The 25,056-nt window shown below is 37.8% G+C and overlaps 1 protein-coding gene across 1 annotated transcript in view; it reads right to left on the minus strand.

Annotated features, from left to right (window-relative positions):
* brip1 (BRCA1 interacting helicase 1) overlaps positions 1-25,056 on the minus strand; it is a 312,184-nt gene that overhangs the window by 280,204 nt on the left and 6,924 nt on the right. Inside the window, exons 4-6 of the mRNA XM_063031229.1 lie at positions 20,545-20,712; positions 14,033-14,163; positions 12,476-12,610 (exon numbers count right to left, since the gene is read on the minus strand). Of these exons, the coding sequence (XP_062887299.1) occupies positions 12,476-12,610; positions 14,033-14,163; positions 20,545-20,712 (434 nt within the window). The remainder of the gene's footprint in view (positions 1-12,475; positions 12,611-14,032; positions 14,164-20,544; positions 20,713-25,056) is intronic.

The raw sequence follows: 25,056 nt of genomic DNA on the forward strand, positions 1-25,056 counted from the left end.
TTCTAAACTTTATAGTTCTGACTCCCCTAAATACTGTAATGAACAATTTTTTAGATCATTTAAGTATCCTTGCACTTTCTGCAGATAATTGCAAACAGATGGATTTTCTGGAGAATTTTATAAGGCTTTTTAATTCATTAATTATACCACAGTTACACTTAGTCTTTCTGGATTCTTTCAAATTGGGTAGTTTGCCTCAATCTTTCTATGAAGCTTCTATTTCACTTATCCTAAAAAAGAACAAGGATCCAACTGAATGCTCTTCATATAGGCCAATTTCATTACTTAATGTAGATACTAAAATTCTTTCTAAAGTTCTGACTTGTAGGATTGAAAATATTTTACCTTCTATTATTTCTGATGATCAGACTGGATTTATTAAAAACCGACATTCCAATTTTAATATACGCCGTATATTAAATGTTATTTACTCTCCTTCTCAGGAGATATTGGAATGTGTGATATTCTTAGATGCTGAGAAGTCTTTCAACCGGGTTGAATGGAATTATTTATTTAAAACTTTAGAAAAATTAAATTTTGGACCAGATTTTATTCAATGGATTAAGTTACTTTATTTATCTCCTGCTCAAGTACTTCCTAATTTTCAAATTTCTAAACCATTTAAACTTCACCGCAGAACTAGATAAGGTTGTCCATTGAGTCCTTTGCTTTTTGGTTTAGCTTTAGAACCCCTTGCTAATGCTTTTTGAGAATCTAATGATATCTGTGCTATTTCAGGGACAGGTATCACCCACAAAATCTCGCTTTAACCTGATGATATATTGCTTTTTATCTCTAATGCTGAGATTTCGTTACCTTGTATACTTTCTTTACTTTCCCATTTTAGACAGTTTTCAGAATATAAATTGAATCTACACAAGGGTGAATTATTTCCTTTAAATAATTTGGTATCAATTAATACTAATCTTTTTAAAATTGTAAAGAATCAATTTACTTATTTGGGTGTAACCATCACTAAGAACTACAAAACTTTCTTACTTTATTGAACCATGTAAAAAAGATATTGTTAAATTGGTCGCCTCTTTCAATACCGTTGATTGGACGAATTTATTATATTAAAATGAATATTCTACCTAAATTTATATATCTTTTTCAGGCTTTCCCCTTTTTTATTCCTAAATCCTTTTTTGAGTCTCTTGAATCTATTTTATCCTCCCTATATATGGAAAATAAACATCCTCGTTTAAATAAAGTTCATCTTCAAAAACCTAAAAAGTCTGGAGGTTTAGCCTTACCTAATTTTAGGTTTTATTACTGGGCAGTTAATATACGATATCTTACGTTTTGGATATATTATATTAATCATGTAGACTGTCCGGTATGGGTTTCTTTAGAAGCTTATTCTGTTAATAAATTTTCTATTATTTCTCTTCTTGGATCCTCACTTCCTTTATTTGTAAGTAAACTAACTGATAATTTAATAGTTAAACATACTGTAAGGATCTGGATACAATTTAGAAAACATTTTGGTTTATTGAGATTTTCTCTTTCTAGTCCCATTCATTCTAATTTTTTTACCCCCCATGACTGATTTAGTTTTTAAAGAATGGGGCAGATTGGGTATTAAATGTTTTTGGGATATGTTTATTGGAGGAACTCTTTTTTCATGTGAGCAATTGTCAGCTAAATATAGCCTACCCAAAACTCACTTTTTTACATATCTACAAATTAGAGACTTTAAGATCTCAATTATGCACATTTCCTATAAGCTCAGATAAGAACTTACCAGATGTAATTTTTAATTTGCCACCTTTTTATAATGGTTCAGTATCTAATATTTATAGTATGTTACTGGAGACGAGGAATGTTCCTTTCGACAAAAGTAAGAATCTCTGGAAACAAGACTTACAGACATCACTATCTGAGGAAATTTGGAATGAAATTTTTAAACTGGTTAATACGTCATCGCTATGTGCTCGCCATTCCTTCATACAATTTAAGGCGGTACATAGAGTCCATATGACTAAAGATATACTATCTCATTTTTAATTCAGATATATCTCCCTACTGTGACAGATGTAATAATGGAGAAGCTTCATTAATTCATATGTTTTGGACTTGTCCATGTCTTGAAAAATATTGGAAGGAAGCTTTTCAAACTTCTTTACTTTTCAAAGTCAATTTTAAGCCTAATCCTCTGACAGCCCTATTCGGTATTGTTGCTGGACAAGATATCAAGTTGAAGACATCAGATTTACATATTTTGGCCCTTAGCTCTCTTATAGCTAGGAGGGCACTTTTGTTTAAATGGAAAGATGTTTCTCCTCCTACTCAAGCTCAATGGTTATGCGATGTTATATCATGCTTAGATTTAGAGAAGATTCGTTGTTCAATTTCTGAATCTCGTCAAGACTTTCAAACATTGTGGGGAGCCTTTCCAAATTATCTTCAAAACTTTCAAAACCCTCAATTTGTTGTTTAAATTTAAATGTTGGCTATTATTAATTTTTTATTATACGAGAAGGTATTTTACCTTTTTTTTTCCTTAATAAACAACTTCGATCTTGGTAGGAGTTAGATTTTTTTTGCAATAAAATTGTAATAAATTAGTATATTTCAATATACCTTTGACTAACCTACATGAATATGGGGTAATGAGATTGCTATTACAAATTGTTATAATGTAATTGGTAGTTGTTTTTTTCAACCTTTATATATACTTTCTTGTACTCTGTATTCTTTTAAATAGAAACTAATAAAAATATTGAAAGTAGAAGTTTGCAAAGGAACATCCAAACAAGCCTGATGCATTTTGGAAACAAGTCCCGTGGACTGATGAAGTTAAAATAGAACTTTTTGGCCACAATGAGCAAAGGTATGTTTGAAGAAAAAAAAGGGTGCAGAAATTCATGAAAAGAACACCTCTCCAACTGTTAAGCACGAGGGTGGATTGATCATGCTTTGGGCTTGTGTTACAGCCAATGGCACAGGGAACATTTCACTGGTAGAGGGAAGAATGAATTCAATTAACTACCAGCAAATTCTGGAAGCAAACATCACACCGTCGGTAAAAAAGCTGAAGATGAAAAGAGGATGGCTTCTACAACAGGATAATGATCCTAAACACACCTCAAAATCTACAATGGACTACCTCAAGAGGCACAAGCTGAAGGTTTTGCTATGGCCCTCACAGTCCCCCAACCTAAACATCATCGAAAATCTGTGGATAGACCTCAAAAGAGCAGTGCATGCAAGACGACCTAAGAATCTCACAGAACTAGAAGCCTTTTGCAAGGAAGAACGGGCGAAAATTCCCCAAACAAGAATTGAAAGACTCTTAGCTGGCTACAGAAAGCGTTTACAAGCTGTGATACTTGCCAAAGGGGGTGTTACTAAGTACTGACCATGCAGGGTGCCTAAACTTTTGCTTCCGGCCCTTTTCCTTTTTTGTTATTTTAAAACTGTAAAGGATGGAAATAAGAAATTAACCTTGCTTAAAATATTAAAGAAATGTGTCATCTTTAACTTTTTACCTTTTGGAAATCAGGTCCTCTTTTACTCGCTTAGCTATTCACAGTAACAAAAATTTTGACCAGGGGTACCCAAACTTTTGCATGCCACTGTATTACCACTCACCAAGGGCATTTTACACTGGGTCTTTCTGTGGTTAGTGGTACAGAAGTTGGGGAGATGAGGGAACATAATTTAGTGGAGGGAAGTTAAGGGGGATGTCAGAGTTGTTTTCTTTTGTACAGAGAGTGGTGGATGCCTGGAGCACACTGCCAGGGTGGTGATAGTGGCAGATACATTCGGGATATTTAAGACAGGATGAAAGTAAAACAGAGGGCTATGGGAGAAGAAAGGGTTAGAGTAGAGTAGGTCAACACCGTTAGCTGAAGGGCCGACACTGCTCCATGTTTAAAACAGGCTTGACAGGATGAGCCCATTTCACTTTGCAACAAGATCATGAACTAGCAGTTAAGGTGTTATTGTAGATGGGAGAAAAGATTAGACTAGATTCAACTTTATTGTCATTGTACCAAGTACAGATAGTAGAGATCCAAAAATCTTCAACATATTTAAAACACAAAGTACAATAAATTAGAGGGTTGAAGACTGAGTGCTGGATATCAGAATAGCCATCCCTTTACCCGTCCACACCACCGTGGGCGCAATGTGCTAAATAGTACAAGTTTATGAACACATTTTCACCCAGAGAGTGATATTGGTCTGGAATTCCTGCCCAAACGGACAAGGCAAAAAAAACAAGTGTCTTTAATCTATCAATCAGCAGAAAGGCTGGTGAATTAAAGAGATTGAATTCAAAACAAAATCAGAAAAGAAATGGACAAGAAACCAATGATTGAGAAAAAAGGAAAACTTTCAAGATAAAGATTTTAAAATAACAAAACTGTCAATGATTTTAATTAATAATCTTTCAAAGATTAACTTTCATCGAGGCTCACATAGTTATCATGCAACACATTATGAAAGAAACCAAGATTAATCCAATCCATCTTTAATTAAATACTCATTTTAATTAGCTGTGTCATCTCAGAGAACTCTGACTTTGAGATGAGATTCACTGTCATCTCCCAAGTACAGGCGCTTCATGTGGTTCAATGCATTTGGATAGAAAAGGAAACATCAGTCAGTTCCCTTCAAATATCAAATATTGAACATCTACATCTAACTGCACACTTGCTATCAAATGTAACAGCCAAATAGCTCCCATTTGTATATCTTGTATAAGTAATGATGAACAAAACATATACCATTATTTTGGTGGTAAATTACGGACCATTTCTTGATGTGCATGATCTATATTTAAACTTTTCACATATCCCTCAATAAATTTCTTTAAATGTTCTCTCTTAACATCAGCAAATCTTAGACTGTATTTAAAGAAAAATATTTCTCATATATTGTCCTCTTGTTTAATGTACAGTTTTCTCTTTGTTGCCTATTTTCCTTTTTACTTTTTATTCTTTATTTTATATATTTTCTTTCCTTTCCAATTCCTCTCTCCCCTCATTAAAGCTTCTGCAATGATACCCAAGTGCTGTAGTTTCATACCACATACTATGGCATAACAGGGTTGAATTAAAGTTGTTCCCAACTCAAACACAAGGCTGCTAAATTAATATACAGGCTGCTAATATTTACTGCAGATTATTATTATAAATTGATAATCATTTGTTAAATCTATTCTCATAAGATACAACTGACAACACCAAACTACATTCAGCAAAGCACATTCAGCCGGTGTACCATGATTTATTTTAAAATGTGTGTCATGTGTGAATATGCATTTGTTAAGAAAACGAAACATACACAATTGAAGACAATTAGTTAAAAATTAGGAAGTATTACTGACAAGGCAAATTAAACACTGTTTAAAATTTGCTTTAATCCACCATGCTGCATGGGTAACAAAGTCAAATCATTATTCAACCAAAGTAAATGAAAACATTTTATACAACTATTTTAGTAATAATCTTAAAAAATTCCAACACTTTATACACTACCTTTCCAAACTTAAGCCACCCACGTTTCATATTTCCAAACGGTAACTTAATTTGCAAAGTTTGAATTTACACTGGGCCAAAAATGCATTTTTTTTCCCTAAATTCAGGGACCCTTATACCTCTGGGCGCTAGCATTCTTTCTAGAGTTTATCTCCAGAAATACGAGGTGCTTGATAAGTACCACATTACCCTTGGATGAAAACAGTTCCAGTGTGGTTATCGCTAAACATTTAATATTTCATAAGTTAAACTTGTTTTAACAAATCTCCGAGTTATTTTGTCAACATACCCTTATTAGCATCAACTTGTATGACCAACATTAATTGCATATTAATGTTTTAGTGTGCTCCTATTTCAAGTGGGGACTGAGAAGAGCTTGAGTTTCTGAGCCTTAATATTTTCTTTAGCAATGATATATGAATCCAGCATTGCAAATGAGAAACAGCTGTTCCTAGGTTAACTGCATATATATTTTACAAGAACAACACAAACATAATTTTAACCCGCTCATACTCTAAGCAGCAGAAAATTGGAATGCTAAAACTTGTGGCAGACTTTTAGAAGTTACACTAATTTTCAAAATTGAATGCACATCTGCAGTTTACCTTCATAGTATGCACACATTAAATCCTCAAATCCACTGACCAAGAGTGCATAAACCAAACTCTGCCAACACTAAGAAATCAGCCAATCATCTTTTGCTTTTTTAAACTTATCATGGTCAAAGTGTTTAGTGTTTAATGAGTATTGATCTTTTGATCAAGATTGGCCAGGATTTTTTTCTTACATTTCTTAATTTTAGATGGACAAGAACTGCGTGTATATGTATATATACATACATATGTGTACACACACACATATATCCAGCTTTTATTTGGGAATCGGTGAGAAGGGTGGGATAGAAATCAGCAGTTTAAAATTATTATATAAAAGGCGTGGAAAAAGATTAGGAATGATTTATTAATGCACCATAGAGTCAGAGTATACAATGTTTTGCCACAATGAAAATTTAGTGCCAAAAAATGTCTGAAGCTAAAATGGATACATAACTGGCTGAAAAAAAAAATGGGGAAGCAAGAATGCATTTGGACAAAAAATATTAGCTGCTTCAAACAAAACAAGGCAAAATAATTCCTTCTATTATCAACTCACGATTCAGGAAAAGATGTTCTCAGGAGGGAAAAGGGATGATTTGGTCTTTCCTTTGTTTTCTTGGTCCACAGGTTTTAAGTAAATCTTACATGATTACTTTAGCAGAATATCAGAGCATCAGCAGTTGAACTCCAATTATAACTAGGCTTGCTACTACAGAACAACAACATCCCCTACTGTTCACACAGCTGAACAACACAGAGCATTTTTCCAAACCCACATAGAATTTGAACATTTTTTCCCCAAGTGACAGTGCTAATTTCTGCATTTTGAACCATTTTGATATTGCTAAATAATCAATAAAATGTCAACCTTTGTGGTTGATATTTATTGTGGAATTATAATCATCTAAATACCATTAGTGAACACACCTCAAACTGTGAAATGATAGTAATGGTTATAATATCTTTGAGATATTATTGGCAACACAAAATTCAGTGGGCTGCATTGTGCTGCTGATTAACTGGTAGCCTCACAGAGAACTGCTAGCAGTACAAGGGCAAGCTCATTCCTAACCTCCATGCCTGTGGACTCAACATGGAAGACCAGAATAAGCTGGAGGTCAGATGCCAAAACATCAGATCTTCCTTTCCACTGCTGAATTCAGCACACAGTCAGATAGAGCTCAGACAAGCCAAACTCTGGGTCCAGATGTACGCATTTGGCCTGCATGCTCCGGAACAATTACGGCTAACATACGTAGTACATTTCGTTGGGTTCAGCAACCTGGTTTGAAAAGGCAAACACAGACAAATTTCCACAAGGCACTCCACTCCTAACTCATTTAATTAACATCTAATATTTTATTCAGTTCTTCAGTAAATCTCAAAGTTTAAAGTAAATTTATTATTGAAGTCTGTAGATGTCACCATATACTACAGTCATTTTCTTGCAGGATTTCATAGTAGATATAAAGAAACTCAAAAGAATCACTGAAAAATTACACACAAAGAAGGACAAACAACCCACATGCACAAGACAAACTATGAAAATACAAAAATTATAATAATTAATTCCATTGAGAATAACAAAGCAAAACCCAATAGCATGAATGGCAGCAATGCTTGCTGCCTTTAAAGAGAGTGAACCCTCGCAAGATGAAGGTCCTGATGGAGTACCGGGTAAGGCTCTGAAAACCTGTGCCAACCAAGGACATTTTCAACCTGTCACTGCTACGGGCAGAAGTTCCCATTTGCTTCAAAGAGGCAACAATTATACCTGTGCCTAAGAAGAATAAAGTTAGCTGCCTTAATGACTATCGCCCGGTAGCACTCACATCTACAGTGATGAAATGCTTTGAGAGGTTGGTCATAACTAGACTGAACTCCTGCCTCAGCAAGGACCAGGACCCATTGCAATTTGCCTTTTGCCACAATAGGTCAACGGCAGATGCAATCTCAATGGCTCTTCACAAGGCTTTAGACCATCTGGACAACACAAACACCCATGTCGGGATACTGTTCATCGACTATAGCTCAGCATTTAATACCATCATTCCCACAATCCTGATTGAGAAGTTCAGAACCTGGGCCTCTGTACCTCCCTCTGCAATTGGATCCTCGACTTCCTAACTGGAAGACCACAATCTGTGCAGATTGGTGATAACATCTCCTCGCTGACAATCAACACTGGTGCACCTCAGAGGTGTGTACTTAGCCCACTGTTCTACTCTGTCTACACCCATGACTGTGTGGGTCTCTCTCTCTCTGGCTATCCATCCCATAGGATGATGATGGTTCCTTTCAGTCAGTTAGTGGGGTGGTACCCCACTCCTCAGAAAGGAACAGTGTGTGCGTGAGTGGATTTTAGGTGAATAGGGGGTTGCACAGGTCCAGACCCACCCTCTCAACATCCCGTCCCGGATCCAGCGGCATGGTGAGGTCCAAGACAGCTGGGGGAAGTTCTGTTGCAGTGAATGGCCAGACCAAGCTTCAATGCAAGGGATGCCCTTTCCGCACTTCACGGCACGTGTTTGCCAGATGGCCGTTGACCCTATGAGAGGATTCATCCGCCCTTTGACAGGTCTTGTTTCTCGTCCTGCAGGGTGTCTAGCCACCCACCTCACCAGGCAAGCCTGGTGGGGCGGGGGCGCGGTTTAGTCGCCGACCACCCGACAGGTAGTACTGGGTACCAGTAGCACTCAGACAAGTAACCTGACTGTGTGGGTAAGCATAACTCAAACACCATCTAAAAATTTGCTTATGATACGACCATTGTTGGTAGAATCTCAGACGGTAACGAGAAGGCATACAGGAGCGAGATGTGCCAACTAGTGGAGTGGTGTTGTAGCAACAACCCGGCACTAAATATCAGTAAGACGAAAGAGCTGATTGTGGACTTCAGGAAGGGTAAGATGAAGGAACACATACCAATCCTCAGAGGGATCAGGAGAGAATGAGCAGTTTCAAGTTCCTAGGTGTCAAGATCTCTGAGGATCTAACCTGGTCCCAACACATCGATGAAGTTATAAAGAAGGCAAGACAGCGACGATACTTCATTAGGAGTTTGAAAAGATTTGGTATGTCAACAAATACACTCAAAAACTTCTATAGATGTACCATGGAGAGCATTCTGACAGGCTGCATCACTGTCTGGTATGGGGATGCTACTGCACAGGACCAAAGGAAGCTGCAGAGGCTTGTAAATTTAGTCGGCTCCATCTTGGGTTCTAGCCTACAAAGTACCCAGGACATCTTTAGTGAGCGGTGTCTCAGAAAGGCAGCGTCCATTATTAAGGACCTCCAGCACCCAGGGCATGCCCTTTTCTCACTGTTACCATCAGGTAGGAGGTACAGAAGCCTAAAGGCACACACTCAGCAATTCAGGAACAGCTTCTTCCCCTCTGCCATCCGATTCTCTTAAATGGACACTAAACCCTTGGACACTACCTCACTTTTTTTAATATACATTATTTCTGTTTTTTTTAAAACACAATTTTTAATCTATTCAATATACCTATACTGTTATTGATTTATTTACTTTCTTCTATATTATGTATTGCATTGAACTGCTGCTGCTGCTAAGTTAACAAATTTCACGACACATGCCAGTGATAATAAACTCGATTCCGATTCTGAGTCCTTGAAAATTAATCCTTCATTCTTTAAATTTTAAGTATTTTTTCATTAATTATATCTATTTCAAATATTTTTTGTTATCACTGATCAACAGAAACACTTAAGCTACGTCCACACTAGACCAGATAATTTTGAAAACGCCGGTTTTGAGTGAAAACGACAGGCATCCACATTACGCGTTTTTCAAAATATCTCTGTCCACACCAAAATGGATACTTGGGCGAATCTACTCCTACTGGGCATGCGCAGACACATCTACAGAAAACAAGCAAAGAGGAAACGGTATAATATTTACGTTTCTACGGCTGCGTTGTGCTACTTCCATAGAATTAAACTAGAATACCAACAACAACAGCGAAAGAAAGTTTTCAACAATGTCTTCGAGGAATACAAAGAAAACCTCCGCTGGAAAAATCAGACCGGACTTCTTCGTTTAGACAGACAATGAAGTCGAGCTGTTTCTGCGAATTACAAACGACTACATAGTCAGCAAACCAGTAGAGATGTTTAATTCCAAACTATTAACGTAGACAACAAAGTAAACAACACACGCATGAAGCCGTCCTCTACCCAAGATCAACAAGAGAGTGGAATCTTCTGCCGCCAGACCTGCGCAGTATTTCTGACATTAATATTTTTAAAGATAGACTCAATCAATTCAATTTAGGGGATCTAGTCAAAAAAAGCTTACTTTACAATTTAACTCTCACGCCGTTCACACTGACTGCGCATTGTAACAGCCGTCCGGCAGTGCTTGCACAGCACCAAGCAGAAGCAGAAAAAGCATTGTTGTTGTGTTGTCATGACAACGTTTTAAAATCTCTCTGTTTACCCCGTCCACACTACAACGTGAAACAATCGTTTTCAAATTTACACACTCTGGAGAGTGTTTTAGAAAATCTCCGTTTTCGGGGGATGAATACTCCGTTTCAGTATGGACGGAGGGTCAAAACGAAGAGAAAAAGCTTTGTTTTCAAAATTATCCAGTGTAGTGTGGATGTAGCCTTAGAAGCTGCTAAAATAGCCTTTGATAGCAGCAAGCATTCAAAAGGACAAAAGCACAGACCAGGAGGCCAGGCCTCGGGATCACCCACTCACATTCCATGCCACTTCTTAGGATGGTCGCAGCAGCAAGACCATGAAAACATTTGGACCAGCACGGCTGAAAAAGCACAGCCATGGGTATAACAGAGACAGTAAATGCAAGGAGCACATCAGATCAAATGCATTCCATCTTTGTGCTTCTAAGTTTATTCATCATGTTGAAAGAATCCATTACTTTTTCTGAAGTACACCTGTATATCAGAATACGATGGAAAAACCATTCTAATTGTTTACAACTTGCCAAGTAATTATTATATTAGGTTTATTCATAAACAAAAGCCACAAAAACAAATTTTTAAACCATCTCTAAATATTTTAAGTAGATGACTTAGAGCTTCACAAGAAGGCGATTTATTTTCCTCTCAAAATTGCCCTTTTTCTTTCCAAATTTAGATGTCAGTTTTGATTCAATAGTGTTCTCACCTCTGCGTAAGAAGATCTTGGTTTCTTTAAACAACAGGATCTCAAATAACGGAAAATAATCAGACTACCAACTATTGACCAAAATTTCTTAATGCTTATCTTTGAATACAAATGGATGTACTGCTACTGAAAATTCTAGGAAAGACCCTGTAAAGGCCAAATTTCGATTGGAACTGGTCTACACCCTCCCAGAAAGATTATTCAGAATTTCCTTTTGCAAATGGCGACTGAAGCTAGGTCAAGTAGTAGTTTTGTATCAAACATAACCCTCACACTAATTAAATCAATTCTTAAATAAAAAGTGTTAAGGAAAATCAGTCTTCTACTGCTCAGGTATTTTGTAGAAATGCAGGAAAATGGATTTAGATGAGAAGTCAGCCAGGATTTCAAAGTACACCAAGAGGGCCAAATACTCCCGAACCTAACCTCCTTTAATGTTAATCCTCACTACAACACTCTATAAATTGAGCAAGCAAATTAATCCCATTAAACTGCAGAATTCTATTATGAAATATTTGGTTTTGTGTAAAATATAATATTCAATTTACAAAATACAGTATTTACATCTTTACCCTTACTGACAGCACGCCAATTAGAAAATCATCATGAATTCTCAAAGAGGAAGTTACGATCTGCAAGTTTAAAATTCATCTTTTCAAACTCTATCATCAAGAAAGATAAGGGCAACAGACAGATGGGATCATTACCACCTGCAGATTCCCTTCTATGTCAGCAAAAGGCTAACTTGGACCAACTTTGATTGTTTATACCTTTATTGACATTGGTCTAAATCTTGAAAATAAATCCATCACTGAAGGATTACAGAGGCTCACCACCACTTTTTCGAGAACAACCATGGAGAACAAAAAAAAACAGAATATGCTAAAGGCATCATCAGGTCAATTAACATCAGTGTGAAAAGTAAACACATTCAGAAAAGTGAGAAAACTAATGCGAGAGAGGTGGGGGAAAAAAGAGAATGTGATGAGTTCTTGACACCTCATTGTTTCTCTTCCCATTGATGCTGCTTGACCTGTTGAATGTTTCTAGCATTTTCTGTTTTTATTTAAGATTCTCAGCGTATGCTGGTTTTGCCCACAATCCAAAACCAGTTAATTAGATTTATAACATGATTAAAAGACCATTTTAAAATAGAGCATTTCACTAGTACATTAATTTTCTAATAATTAAAGCAACAGAAACCTCAAAAAATTACTGCATACAACATACTTGTGGGGAATGTAAAACATGTGGTTCCTCAGAATTTACATTCATCTTGCATGATCCAGTATCCCCTTGATCCAAAGTCACATCATCGCAATCAATATAAAATACTCCTTTCTCAAAGCACCTCCGCTTTCGAATCTGCAAAATTATATATTTTTAAAAAAAGAGACCATTTGGTACCAGCTTCAACATACTTCATTTTACGACAATGGGAGGTGGAAAGAGTGTGAATTGCTAGAAACATTTCACTGATAGATTTTTTAGAAAAATGTATGCTTAAAACTGAAATGCAAACCAGAGATTAAATCTCAAAGATTCTCATTTTCCAGTAGTTTTGTTTTTAGTTTAACATAGAAGATCTTACACAGTTCAGAAGTGAGCAACTTGAAAACACTATGAAAATTCAGTAAACAGACATTTTCTACTGTGAAAAAGCAGATTTAAAATATTGTAGAATCTTATTATTAAAACAGATTTTCTTCAAAGTGCATGGGTTTGGCAGTTCAACACGAACCTCAGCTCAATTTAAAAGCCCTCATCTAGATGTCTACTATATTTATATCTAGACTTGATATTACTCCATTCAAGTATTCTCTGTTCAAGTTTACTCTCCATAAGCATTCTATAATGCTGCCTCCATTTCTCAACTCCCATCATGTTCCATTCAGTTTTTCCCCCAGATTTCTGCTGACACTAGCCATGGTAAATCATGCTTCCATGTTAAAATTCTCCCATTGTTTTCAAGTCCCTACTCTTTTTAACTCTAATCTCCTCCAGCCCTGTATCCTCCCAAAATCTCTACATTCTCTAATCTTGCACGCTTGAAAATTCCCAAAGAAAATCACTACGTTCTGAATATTCAAATTGTGAATTCCCTCACAATATCTTCTCTTTCCTCCTTTTAAATCATCTCCCCTAATATATGTTCAGTTGGGCTGGTGTCAATTCTTTGATTAAAAATACTCCAGAGAAGTTAGCTAAGACCCTCTGCAATCCCAACCCAACCTATTAAAAGCTAGTATATAAAAAATTGTTGCTGCAGTCACATTATAGTATATATGTTTGAGATTTTATTAAGATGATTGAACTGCTGGACTACAGTTTCACCTTTCAGTTAAAAACCAATAACATTATCTAAAACTTTTCTGTGTCTTTACTGATTTCATTAACTTGGCCAGAAGGAGCAAAGATGTTTGGCTATACAAGTTGCAATACAAGCAGCTGAATGACTTCTGAGGTTGTACTCAATTAATTTCTTTTACTTGAAAAGTTAATCATCTACTTTAACCTACTGACTGGCTTTCTCAGTTTATTCTCACAAGATCAAAATGCCAGAACCTTTAAACTCCAAAAGACACTCTTATTTCTAACCCAGCATCATGCTAAATATTCTCAAAAATTTGTTATTTTCTAATCATTATCACATATTCCAAGAATTCTGTTGCATTACGTAGTAGGAATAGAAGCCAGAATGAATCCATCACGTCAATCTAATTAGTGGAAAGCTAGCAATTTACTAAGTCATACAAATAATAGTATGAGAACAAAAAAGGATAATACCTTTGGATCATTTACAGGCATACGCATTCGCTTTTTCTCTGACTGAAAATCATCATCACTCTTATTTAAAGCTGCTTTCATCATGGTATGCAGTTTGGAGGACAATGTATTCCTTGGACTATATGCAGCATCTGGAAAAACAGAAAAAAAACATTGATTGTTTATATGCATTACATTAACAGTTTGATTACCTATAATATTAACAAAACATGAACAAGGTGGTATAGAATTTGTTGATTAACGACTTTAAAATACCAAGCTTACAGAGCTAAAGGCACAAGCAGCTGTACATCACAATGATCTGAGAGGATATGGCCCACAAACAGACAAGCTATTACAAAAGAAATACAAGCAACTGAACTGCATTACAAAACTTTGGTAAACCAAGTGAAATATATAAAATCAACATTTGTGTGGGAAATAATTTTCAATATCAGTGAGAATCATATTTAAGTAAGAATAACTGTCACTAGTAATAATTAGTGTAATATATCAAAATTCATATTGGGCAATTTGCTTACTGAAGAATGTTATTCAAACAACAAGAATTCCACTTAAAATATTTATATTTTCCTATACGCTCAGCAATAAGCACTGATATAATATTAAGGTATTAACAAGTCTGTTGTGGCTTCCAACAACAGTGCTTCATCATCCACTACCAAACTTCAACAGGGTACAATAGAATCTCCCAACTCAAGGTGTAGATAGCAAAGTACACAAATGAAGGCCGGTGCTGTTCATCTTATTTCATTTCTGTAATCTAGTACTACTAAATCCTATTATTTAGTCTCTGTTTACTCTGCCTGTGCTTGAAACCAAATGCATTTTATGGGCCTTGATCACTTTATCCCAACTGATCAAAATCTAGCAGCTCCCAAACAACTGCTTCTGTTGGGAACTTGGACTCCACAGTAATGTCTTCCATACCAAAATAAAAAAAACCAAATACAGTATACCAAACCAGCTCATCACTGTACCTCAGCAAATGTAGCATGAGGAAGACAGAAATGGGTGACAGATGAAGTTGTATGAGGGAGTAACATTTAGCAAAGACACAAACTGGAGTCAGAGTGATAGAAAATACAAAACATTTCTTGTACTGTATTTATGAACATTTTAAAGCAGTCAGTGACAAACAGAGCATCTCTGCAAATTTACAAGTGACACCACTGTAGTGGGCTGAATCTCAAAATGATCAGTCAGAGAACAGGAAGGAGATAGACAGCCTAGTGGTGTGGTATCATAATAACAATCTTTCCCCCTGTACTCAAAAAGATCAAGGTAACACATCTAAACAACTAGCGTCCTATCACACTCACCTCAATAATAAGCAAATACTTTGACAGGCTGGTCAAGGACTACATCTGCAGCACGCTACCAACCACACTGGACACCCTATAATTCACCTACTGACACAACAAACTGACAGATGACGCAACAGCCACAGTTCTACACATCGTCCTTACACACCTGGATAGGAGGGATGCTAATGTGAGGATGCTGTTCTTGGACTACAGTACAGCATTCAACACCATAATTCCCTCCAGGCTTGACAAGAAGCTCAGAGACCTCAGCCTTCACCCTGCCTTGTGCAGCTGGATCCTGAACTTCCAGTCAGATCGCTGGCAGGTGGTACGAGTGGGCTCCCTCACCTCTGCCCTTCAACACAGGAGCCTCCCAGGGATGTGTCCTAAGCCCCTCCTTTACTCTCCGTACACCCATGACTGTGCCGCTACCCACAGCTCCAATCTGCTAAGTAACTTTGCAGATGATACTACATTGATTGGCCTTATCTCAAATAATAATGAGGCAGCCTACAGAAGAAGTCATCACCCTGACACAGGGGTGTCAAGAAAACAACCTCTCCCTAATGTTGCCAAAACAAATGAGCTGGTTATGGTCTACAGGAGGAACAGAGGCAAGCTCACCCCTATCGTCATCAATGGATTTGGGGTTGAAAGGCTGAATAGTTTCTAGTTCCTCGGTTTACACATCACCGAGGACCTCACTTGATCTGTACATACTGGCTGTGTGATGAAAAAAGCACAACTGTGCCTCATTCACCTCAGACAGTTGATGAAATTCAGCATGAGTCCTCAAATCCCAAGGACTTTCTACAGGGGCACAACCGAGAGCATCCTGACTGGCTGTATCACTGCCTGGTATGGGAACTGTACTTTCCTCAGTCGCAGGTGTGGACAGCCCAGTGCATCTGTGGATGTAAACTTCCCACTATTCAGGACATTTACAGCAACAGGTGTGTAAAAAAGGCCCAAAGGAAAATTGGGGATCTGAGTCACGCCAACCACAAACTGTTCCAGCTGTTACCATACAGGAAACTGTGCCACAGCATTAAAGCCAGGACCAGCAGGCTCCAGGACAGCTTCTTCCACCAGGCCATCAGACTGATTACTTTATGCTGACAATTGAATTTCTAAACTATATTGACTGTTCCATTGTACATCTTACTGTACATACTATAATTTGCACATTGCACATTCAGATGGAGATGTAGCGTAAAGATTTTTACTCATGCATGTGAAGGATGCAAGAAATAAATTCAATTCAATTCAAATCTGTCAACAAAACAAAAAAGCGGCCACTGACTTCAGAAAGGGGTACAATGAGCACATTTATATGAATGGTGCTGAGGTCAGGAGGGTTGAGAACTTCTTAGGAGGGAACCTGACTTGCTCCAACCATGTAGATACGAAGCAAGCACACCGGCGCCTCTACTTTCTCAGAAAGCTAGAGGAATTTGCCATGTCCCCTACCATTTTTTTTAAATCAGCACATGCTTCACAGCTTGCTATAGCAACTGCTCTATCCAAGACCGCCATAAATTGCAGAAGGTTGTGGACATAGCTCAACATATCACAAAAACCAGTCTCTCCTCCATGGCTCTGTCTACAGTTCTCACTACCTTGGTAAAGTAACATAATCCAAGACACCCACCCACCTTGGACATTCTCTCTTCTCCCTCCTCACATACCATGAAGTTCAAGGCTTCTAACCCACTAATGTAAGACTATTAAATGGTCCCCCCTGTTACCACAAGATGGACTTTAAAGCTCAATCTTTGTTGTGGCCTTTGTTCTGCACTTTTACAGTATTTACAGTACTGTCTGTAACTCTAACATTCAGTTTATTTACTTACTTGGTGACACAGCACAGAGTAGGCCCTTCCAGCCACACTGCCCAAGCAACCCCACAACTCCAATTAATCCTAAACTAACCATGGAACAATTTACAATAATCAATCATCCTACCTGGTATGACTTTGGACTGTGTGAGGAAACCAGAGCACCAGGGGAAAAACTCATAAATTCCACAGAGAGGACATACAGAGAATCTTTATGGAACAGCACCAGAAATGAACTCCAAAACACCCTGAGCTGTAATAGTGTCGCACTAACCGTTATGTTACTGTGGGACCCTCTGCATTCTGTTATTGTTTTTCCTTTCAATTCACTGATGTGATGAAATTATCTGTATAGATGGCTTGCAAAACAGTTTTTCCAGGGTACTTGTACATGTGACAATAATAATCCAATTATCAATATCAACTTCTCGATTTCCTCCTTTAAACATACTTGCATTGATGCCAAAAGTTGATAATTTTAATTGCTCACCAATGTCAATTCCTTCCAGGCAGTACACACTTCCTAAACTCAAAGGTTAAGTTGATATTTCATAATTTGTCACTATTATCATCAATTTTATAATAAGGAAGGTTTATCTGCTTGTCATGCTGGAGTTTCACCACCAGATGTCATTGTGGTAAAATCCAGAATCAGATTGCAATTTTTTTCGCTAATAACCTACAAATATACGAACATTTAAATAATGTTCCACTTTCATTCTGTCAGGCCTGAAGTCACCCTTATGCTACTTCATCCATTCTCCTTTACTCAACATTCTTTTTTTTGCAAATTCATAATAATTGTGCCATTAGTTTCTTGGGAAACCACACCACATAACATTGGCTTCATTGATGCTCAAAGATTTCTAACATTTCATTTTTACTGCCTTGATATTATTTAATTTTTGTTCAATTTGTTTATTTTTCATATTAATACCATATTTTATTCATTCCATTGCCTGTCAGTTCTCTTATATGTTTTAGTTCCAATCTAATAGCTTTATTTAATTTTATGGTTCTATTAATTGTTAGTTGCAACATGTTAATTTCATAGCTATATCATTAACCATTCTGGACCTAACAAATAGCCCAGCCTAATCTTAATATTATTATTTAATTGCTCCAATAATATTTATTTCAGTAGCTCTTTCTCACACGACCACATCAAGAATATTAGAACTTGTAAAATCATTGGGCAACTTCTTAATTTATTTGGTTTTTTTGTACAAAGCATTTACTTCACTCTTATCCTATTCCCAAATTTATCTATAGCCCTTCACCACAGAGCCAATGCAGACTGAAGTCATGAAAGGATGTGTTGTCACAAAACTCTTTTCATACGTTCATGTCATACCTCTCCTCAACTTAACAAGCTCTCTGCTGGAGTGAAGCTGATCTACAGGACAAGTGGAAAAACTACTGAAACTTTATCACCTCTACTCCAGAACCAAGATAACAACAACTGCAGACAACAAGTCACAAAACTTACATACATGCACATTGGGGAACCCAGTTCTAAAGTGAATCATGCAAAGATATGGTCCCTAGTCCCAAACAGCTAGAAAACCAAGGTCCATAACCAAACCACACTTGTACAAACATCATCAAGAATCAAGACTGGTCAACATGGAACACTTCCCATACACCAGAAGTCACCGATCAGCAGGGGTGCAGTGCTAACCGGAGCGTGTCCTGCACATCTTTAAGAAAAAAGCCAAAATAAACAAGCTAATTAATTAGGTGCTGCCCAGGGTGATTTGAGTATCTCAGAAACTGCTGATCTCCTGGGATTTTTATGCACAACAGACTCTGGAGTTTACAAAAAATGGTGCCAAAAACAAAAATAAATCCAGCGAGTGGCTGTTCTGTGAGCGAAAACATCTTGTTACATCAACTCGCTGGATTTTTTTTTTGGTTTTTGGCACCATTCTTTGCCCATCACTGCACTGCAACCCTGCCCATCAGTGATACCAAGCATCAATAATGAAACCCATCTGTATCCAGTACTCAAAAGCATTTCAGGATGTATACAATTCTCTGACATTAACTTATACCTTTGAACCAGAAGGGCCATCTGAGGAAAACGAAGCCAAGCTTGCAACCTACAGTGAGGCAGTGATCCATAGCATTCTAGAGATTTCTGAGAAATGGCCAACATACAATAGGCACCTCATAGCACCAGAGTAATACCACCAACTCAGGATCTGCAACATCCTTCACACTTTTAACATTTTCTTTCACCCAAGCTGACCGAACGGGTAGTGAGATAACAGATGAAATTTGACACAAGTCTGAAATAATTCACGATGGCAAAAATAAAGGAAGACAATAGAGACTAAATGCTATAGTTCTAAAGGTCTTGTAGGAACAAAAACTAGATATTTTTGTGCACACACACTTGAAAGTAGAAAAGCATACTGAAAGAATGAGTAATAAAGCACATGGGGTCCTGGAATTCATAAATAGAGCCAAAGAAAACCAAAGCAGAGAGTCCATCTTAAACAGTACAAAACACTGGTTACGCCAGTAATTAGGAGTATTGTCCATTTCTGGTTGCCCACTTTAGGAAGAACGTGAAGATCCTAGAGGAAGGCACAGTAAAGATTTACTGGAGCTACCATAGACTTGATTAACCATACAGGGTTTCCTTTTGTGCCTTAATAATTCTATGATTTCTTTTGATTCACTTCAGTAACTCCTCCTTCCAGAGTCACAATCCTTCTTACTCTTCAGATGTCACATGTTTAAAACTTTAAATATAGCTTCATAGTAATGTATACAATACCACAGGAGTTTGAAAATACTGTGGGAAATGAAAAACAATACCTCATGGAATGGCTGCATTTATACTTTAATCCCAATGGAAAAGCTTCATATCAAGAACCTGTAATTTCCTGGTTTCCAGTCCTTGTACTGGTCTCCAACTCTTAACACGCCAAACTTTTGAATTCTCAGGTGTCCACAATTCCCACATCTCTGAAATTCTTTATTACTTTTATTCTAAACATAAGAAATTCAGCAAATGCTGGAAATCTTGAGCAACACACACAAGATTCTGCCCTCTTCCTTTCTAGTCCTGATGAAGGGTCTCAGCCCGAAAAGTCAGCTGTTCATTTCCCTCCAGAGATGCTGCCTGATTTGTTCCTCCAGCATTTTGTGTGTGTTATTTTTATTCCAATAGCTTGAGTAATCTTTCATACTGAGATAGGGAAATCCAAGCAAAATGAATCTATAAGGATTTAGAAATGAATTAAATGGCTTAAAAATCTTGAGTTAGTACTAGGCCCATTTGGACAGACACCAAGCAGAAAAAAATATTTATAGATATGCTTCATATAAATAGCTATACAAGATAGCTCACCAGTACCTTGATTTAAACTTGAGGGTTTTTCATTTTCTGCAGCAGTTGAGCTGACCTGTTCTGTCACTGCTGTTGGATCAGGAGGTATTTTCGTTCCGTGACAGACACAGAAACAGACAAGTGGGCTTTCTTGTTTCTTACAGTCATTGAAGCAATTTCCTTTTCCAGTTTTCTCTACAAAACAAATCATTCATTACAGTACTTATAGGATCAACAGTTATCTTGCAAATTTGTTACCCAATACTAGGAATGTCACAACTTTGTACAGTATGAGAAAGAAATTGAACAAAATGGTCAATTGCCCTATTGCAGCTTTGTTATAAGTTTAAGACCATAAAGCACAGGAGCAGAATTGGGCCACTTGACTCTGCTTTTCCATTCCGTTGCATCATGGTTGATCCATTTTCCCCCTCAACCTCATTCTCCAGCCTTCTCTCCGTAACCTTTGATGCCCTGACTAAGAACCTATCAACCGCCACCTTAAATATAGCCAATCACTTGGCCTTCACCCCCATCTGTGGCAACAAATTCCAAAGGTTCACCACCCACTGGCTAAAGAAATTCCTACTTATCTCTTTTCTAAATGGAAGTCCCTCTATTCCGAGGCTGTGCCCTTGGGTTCAATATTCACCCCAAGTAGGAAACATTCTCTCCATATCCACTATTCAATATTCAACAGATTTTAATGAGACCCCCCGCCCCATTCTTCTAAACTCCAGTGACTACAGGCCCAGAGCCATCAAACTCTCCTCATACATTAACCCTTTCAATTCTGGGAACATTCTCATAACCCTCCCCTGGAACCTCTCCAATGCCAACGCATCTTTTCATAGGTAAGGAGACCCAAAACTTCTCAGAATACTCCAAGTGCAGTCTGACCAATACCTTATAAAGCCTCAGCATATAATCCTTGCTTTTATACTCTAGTCCTCTTAAAGTGAATGCTAACATTGCATTAGCCTTCCTTACAACCAATTCAACCTGCAAGTTAACCTTTAGGGAATCCTGCATGAGGGCTCCCAATCCCCTTTGCACCTCTAATTTCTAAATTTTCTCCCCTTTAAAAAAAAAATTGTCTACACTTTTATTCCTTCTACCAAAGTGCATGACCACACACTTCACTACACTATATTCCATCTGCCACTTCTTTGCCCATTCTCCTAATCCGTCTCAAGCCCTTTTGCAAACTCCCTGCTTCACCACCTGCCCCTCCACCTACCTTTGTATCATATAATATAAACCATATAACAGCATGGAAACAGGACATCTCAGCCCTTCTAGTCCGTGCCAAACGCTTACTCTCACCTAGTCCCACCGACCTGCACTCAGCCCATAACCCTTCATTCCTTTCCTGTCCATAAAGCTATCCAATTTTACTTTAAATGACAATATCGAACCTGCCTCTACCACTTCTGCTGGAAGCTCGTTCCACACAGCTACCACTCTATGAGTAAAGAAGTTCCCCCTCATGTTACCCCTAAACTTTTGCCCTTTAACTCTCAACTCATGTCCTCTTGTTTGAATCTCTCCTACTCTCAACGGAAAAAGCCTATCCACGTCAACTCTATCAATCCCCCTCATAATTTTAAATACCTCTAATAAGTCCACCCTCAACCTTCTACGCTCCAAAGAATGAAGACCCAACTTGTTCAACCTTTCTCTGTAACTTAGGTGCTGAAATCCAGGTAACATTCTAGTAAATCTTCTCTGTACTCTCTCTATTTTGTGACATATTTCCTACAATTCAGTGACCAGAACTGTACACAATACTCCAAATTTGGCCTTACCAATGCCTTGTACAATTTCAACATTACATCCCAACTCCTATACTCATTGCTCTGATTTATAAAGGCCAGCATACCAAAAGCTTTCTTCACCACCCTATCCACATGAGATTCCACCTTCAGGGAACTATGCACCACTATTCCTAGATCCCTCTGTTCTACTGCATTCTTCAGTGCCCTACCATTTACCATGTATGTCCTACTTTGATTAGTCCTACCAAAATGTAGACCTCACATTTATCAGCATTAAACTCCATCTGCCATCTTTCAGCCCATTCTTCTAACTGGCCTAAATCTCTCTGCAAGCTTTGAAAACCTAATTCATTATCCACAACTCCACCTATCTTAGTATCGTCTGCATACTTACTCATCCAATTTACCACCCCATCATCCAGATCATTAATATATATGACAAACAACATTGGACCCAGTACAGATCCCTGAGGCACACCATTAGACACCGTCCTCCAATCTGACACACAGTTATCTACCACTACTCTCTGGCATCTCCCATCTAGCCACTGCTGAATCCATTTCACTACTTCAATATTAATACCTAACGATTGAACCTTCCTAACTAACCTTCCGTGTGGAACCTTGTCAAAGGCCTTACTGAAGTCCATATAGACAACATCCGCCACTTTACCCTCGTCAACTTTCCTAGTAACCTCTTCAAAAAATTCAGTAAGATCTGTCAAACATGACCTTCCATGCAAAAATCCATGTTGACTATTCCTAATCAGACCCTGTCTATCCAGATAATTATATATACCATCTCTAAGAATACTTTCCATCAATTTAACCACCACTGACGTCAAACTTACAGGCCGATAATTGCTAGGTTTACTCTTAGAACCCTTTTTAAACAATGGAACAACATGAGCAATATGCCAATCCTCCGGCACCATCCCCGTTTTTAATGACATTTCAAATATTTCTGTCAGAGCCCCTGCTATTTCTACACTAACTTCCCTCAAGGTCCTAGGGAATATCCTGTCAGGACCTGGAGACTTATCCACTTTTATATTCCTTAAAAGCACCAGTACTTCCTCTTCTTTAATTATCATAGTTTCCATAACTTCCCTACCTATTTCCCTTACCTTACACAATTCAATATCCTTCTCCTTAGTGAATACCGAAGAAAAGAAATTGTTCAAAATCTCCCCCATCTCTTTTGGTTCCACACATAGCTGTCCACTCTGATTTTCTAAGGGACCAATTTTATCCCTCACTACCCTTTTGCTATTAATATAACTGTAGAAACACTTTGGATTTATTTTCACCCTACTTGCCAAAGCAACCTCGTATCTTCTTTTAGCTCTTCTAATTTCTTTCTTAAGATTCTTTTTACATTCTTTATATTCCTCGAGCATCTCATTTACTCCACACTGCCTATTTATTGTAGGTATCTCTTTTTTTCCGAACCAAGTTTCCAATATCCCTTGAAAACCATGGCTCTCTCAAACTTTTAACCTTTCCTTTCAACCTAACAAGAACATAAAGATTCTGTACCCTCAAAATTTCACCTTTAAATGACCTCCATTTCTCTATCACATCCTTCCCATAAAACAATTTGCCCCAATCCACTCCTTCTAAATCCTTTTGCATCTCCTCAAAGTTAGCCTTTCTCCAATCAAAAATCTCAACCCTGGGTCCAGACTTATCCTTCTCCATAATTATAATGAAACTAATGGCATTGTGATCACTGGACCCGAAGTGCTCCCCAGCACATACCTCCATCACCTGACCTAACTCATTCCCTAGGAGATCCAACACTGCCCCTTCTCTATGTATTGCTGTAAAAAACTATCCTGCACACATTTTACAAACTCCAAACCATCCAGCCCTTTTACAGTATGGGCTTCCCAGTCTATGTGTGGAAAATTAAAATCTCCCACAATCACAACCTTGTGCTTACTACAAATATCTGCTATCTCTTTACAAATTTGTTCCTCCAATTCTCGCTCCCCATTAGGTGGTATATAATACACCCCTATAAGTGTTACTACACCTTTCCCATTCCTCAATTCCACCCAAATAGCCTCCCTAGACAAGCCCTCTAATCTGTCCTGCCAGAGCACCACTGTAATATTTTCTCTGACAAGCAATGCAACACCTCCCCCCTTGTCCCTCCGATTCTATCACACCTGAAGCAACAAAATCCAGGAATATTTAGTTGCCAATCACACCCTTCCTGCAACCATGTTTCACTAATAGCTACAACATCATACTTCCAGGTATCAATCCATGCTCTAAACTCATCCACCTTTCTTACAATGCTCCTAGCATTAAAATAAATGCATTTAAGAAATTTTCCACCTCTTACTCTGTTTATCACTGACGGTGTAAACAACTTTACTATTTTCTTTTTCTTCCTTCTCCCCTACATCTGTTCCTACACTCTGGTTCCCCTCCCCACTTGTATCTAGTTTAAATCCACAGGAGCCTCTCTAACAAACCTACCTGAAAGAATATTTGTCCCCCTCCAGTTCGGATGTAAACCATCCCGCCGGAACAGGTCCCACCTTCCCTGGAAAACTGCCCAATTATCTATAAATTTGAAGCTCTCCCTCATGCACCATGTTTTCAGCCACGTGTTGATCTATGCTATCTTATTATTTCTAAACCCGCCTGCACATGGCACTGGTAGCAATCCTGAGATTGCTATCCTGGAGGTCCTGTCCTTTAACTTGGCGCCCAACTCCCTAAACTCACCTTTCAGGACCTCCTCACT

This window comes from Mobula hypostoma, chromosome 23, assembly GCF_963921235.1.
Source record: "Mobula hypostoma chromosome 23, sMobHyp1.1, whole genome shotgun sequence".
In the NCBI taxonomy this organism is placed as follows: domain Eukaryota; kingdom Metazoa; phylum Chordata; class Chondrichthyes; order Myliobatiformes; family Myliobatidae; genus Mobula; species Mobula hypostoma.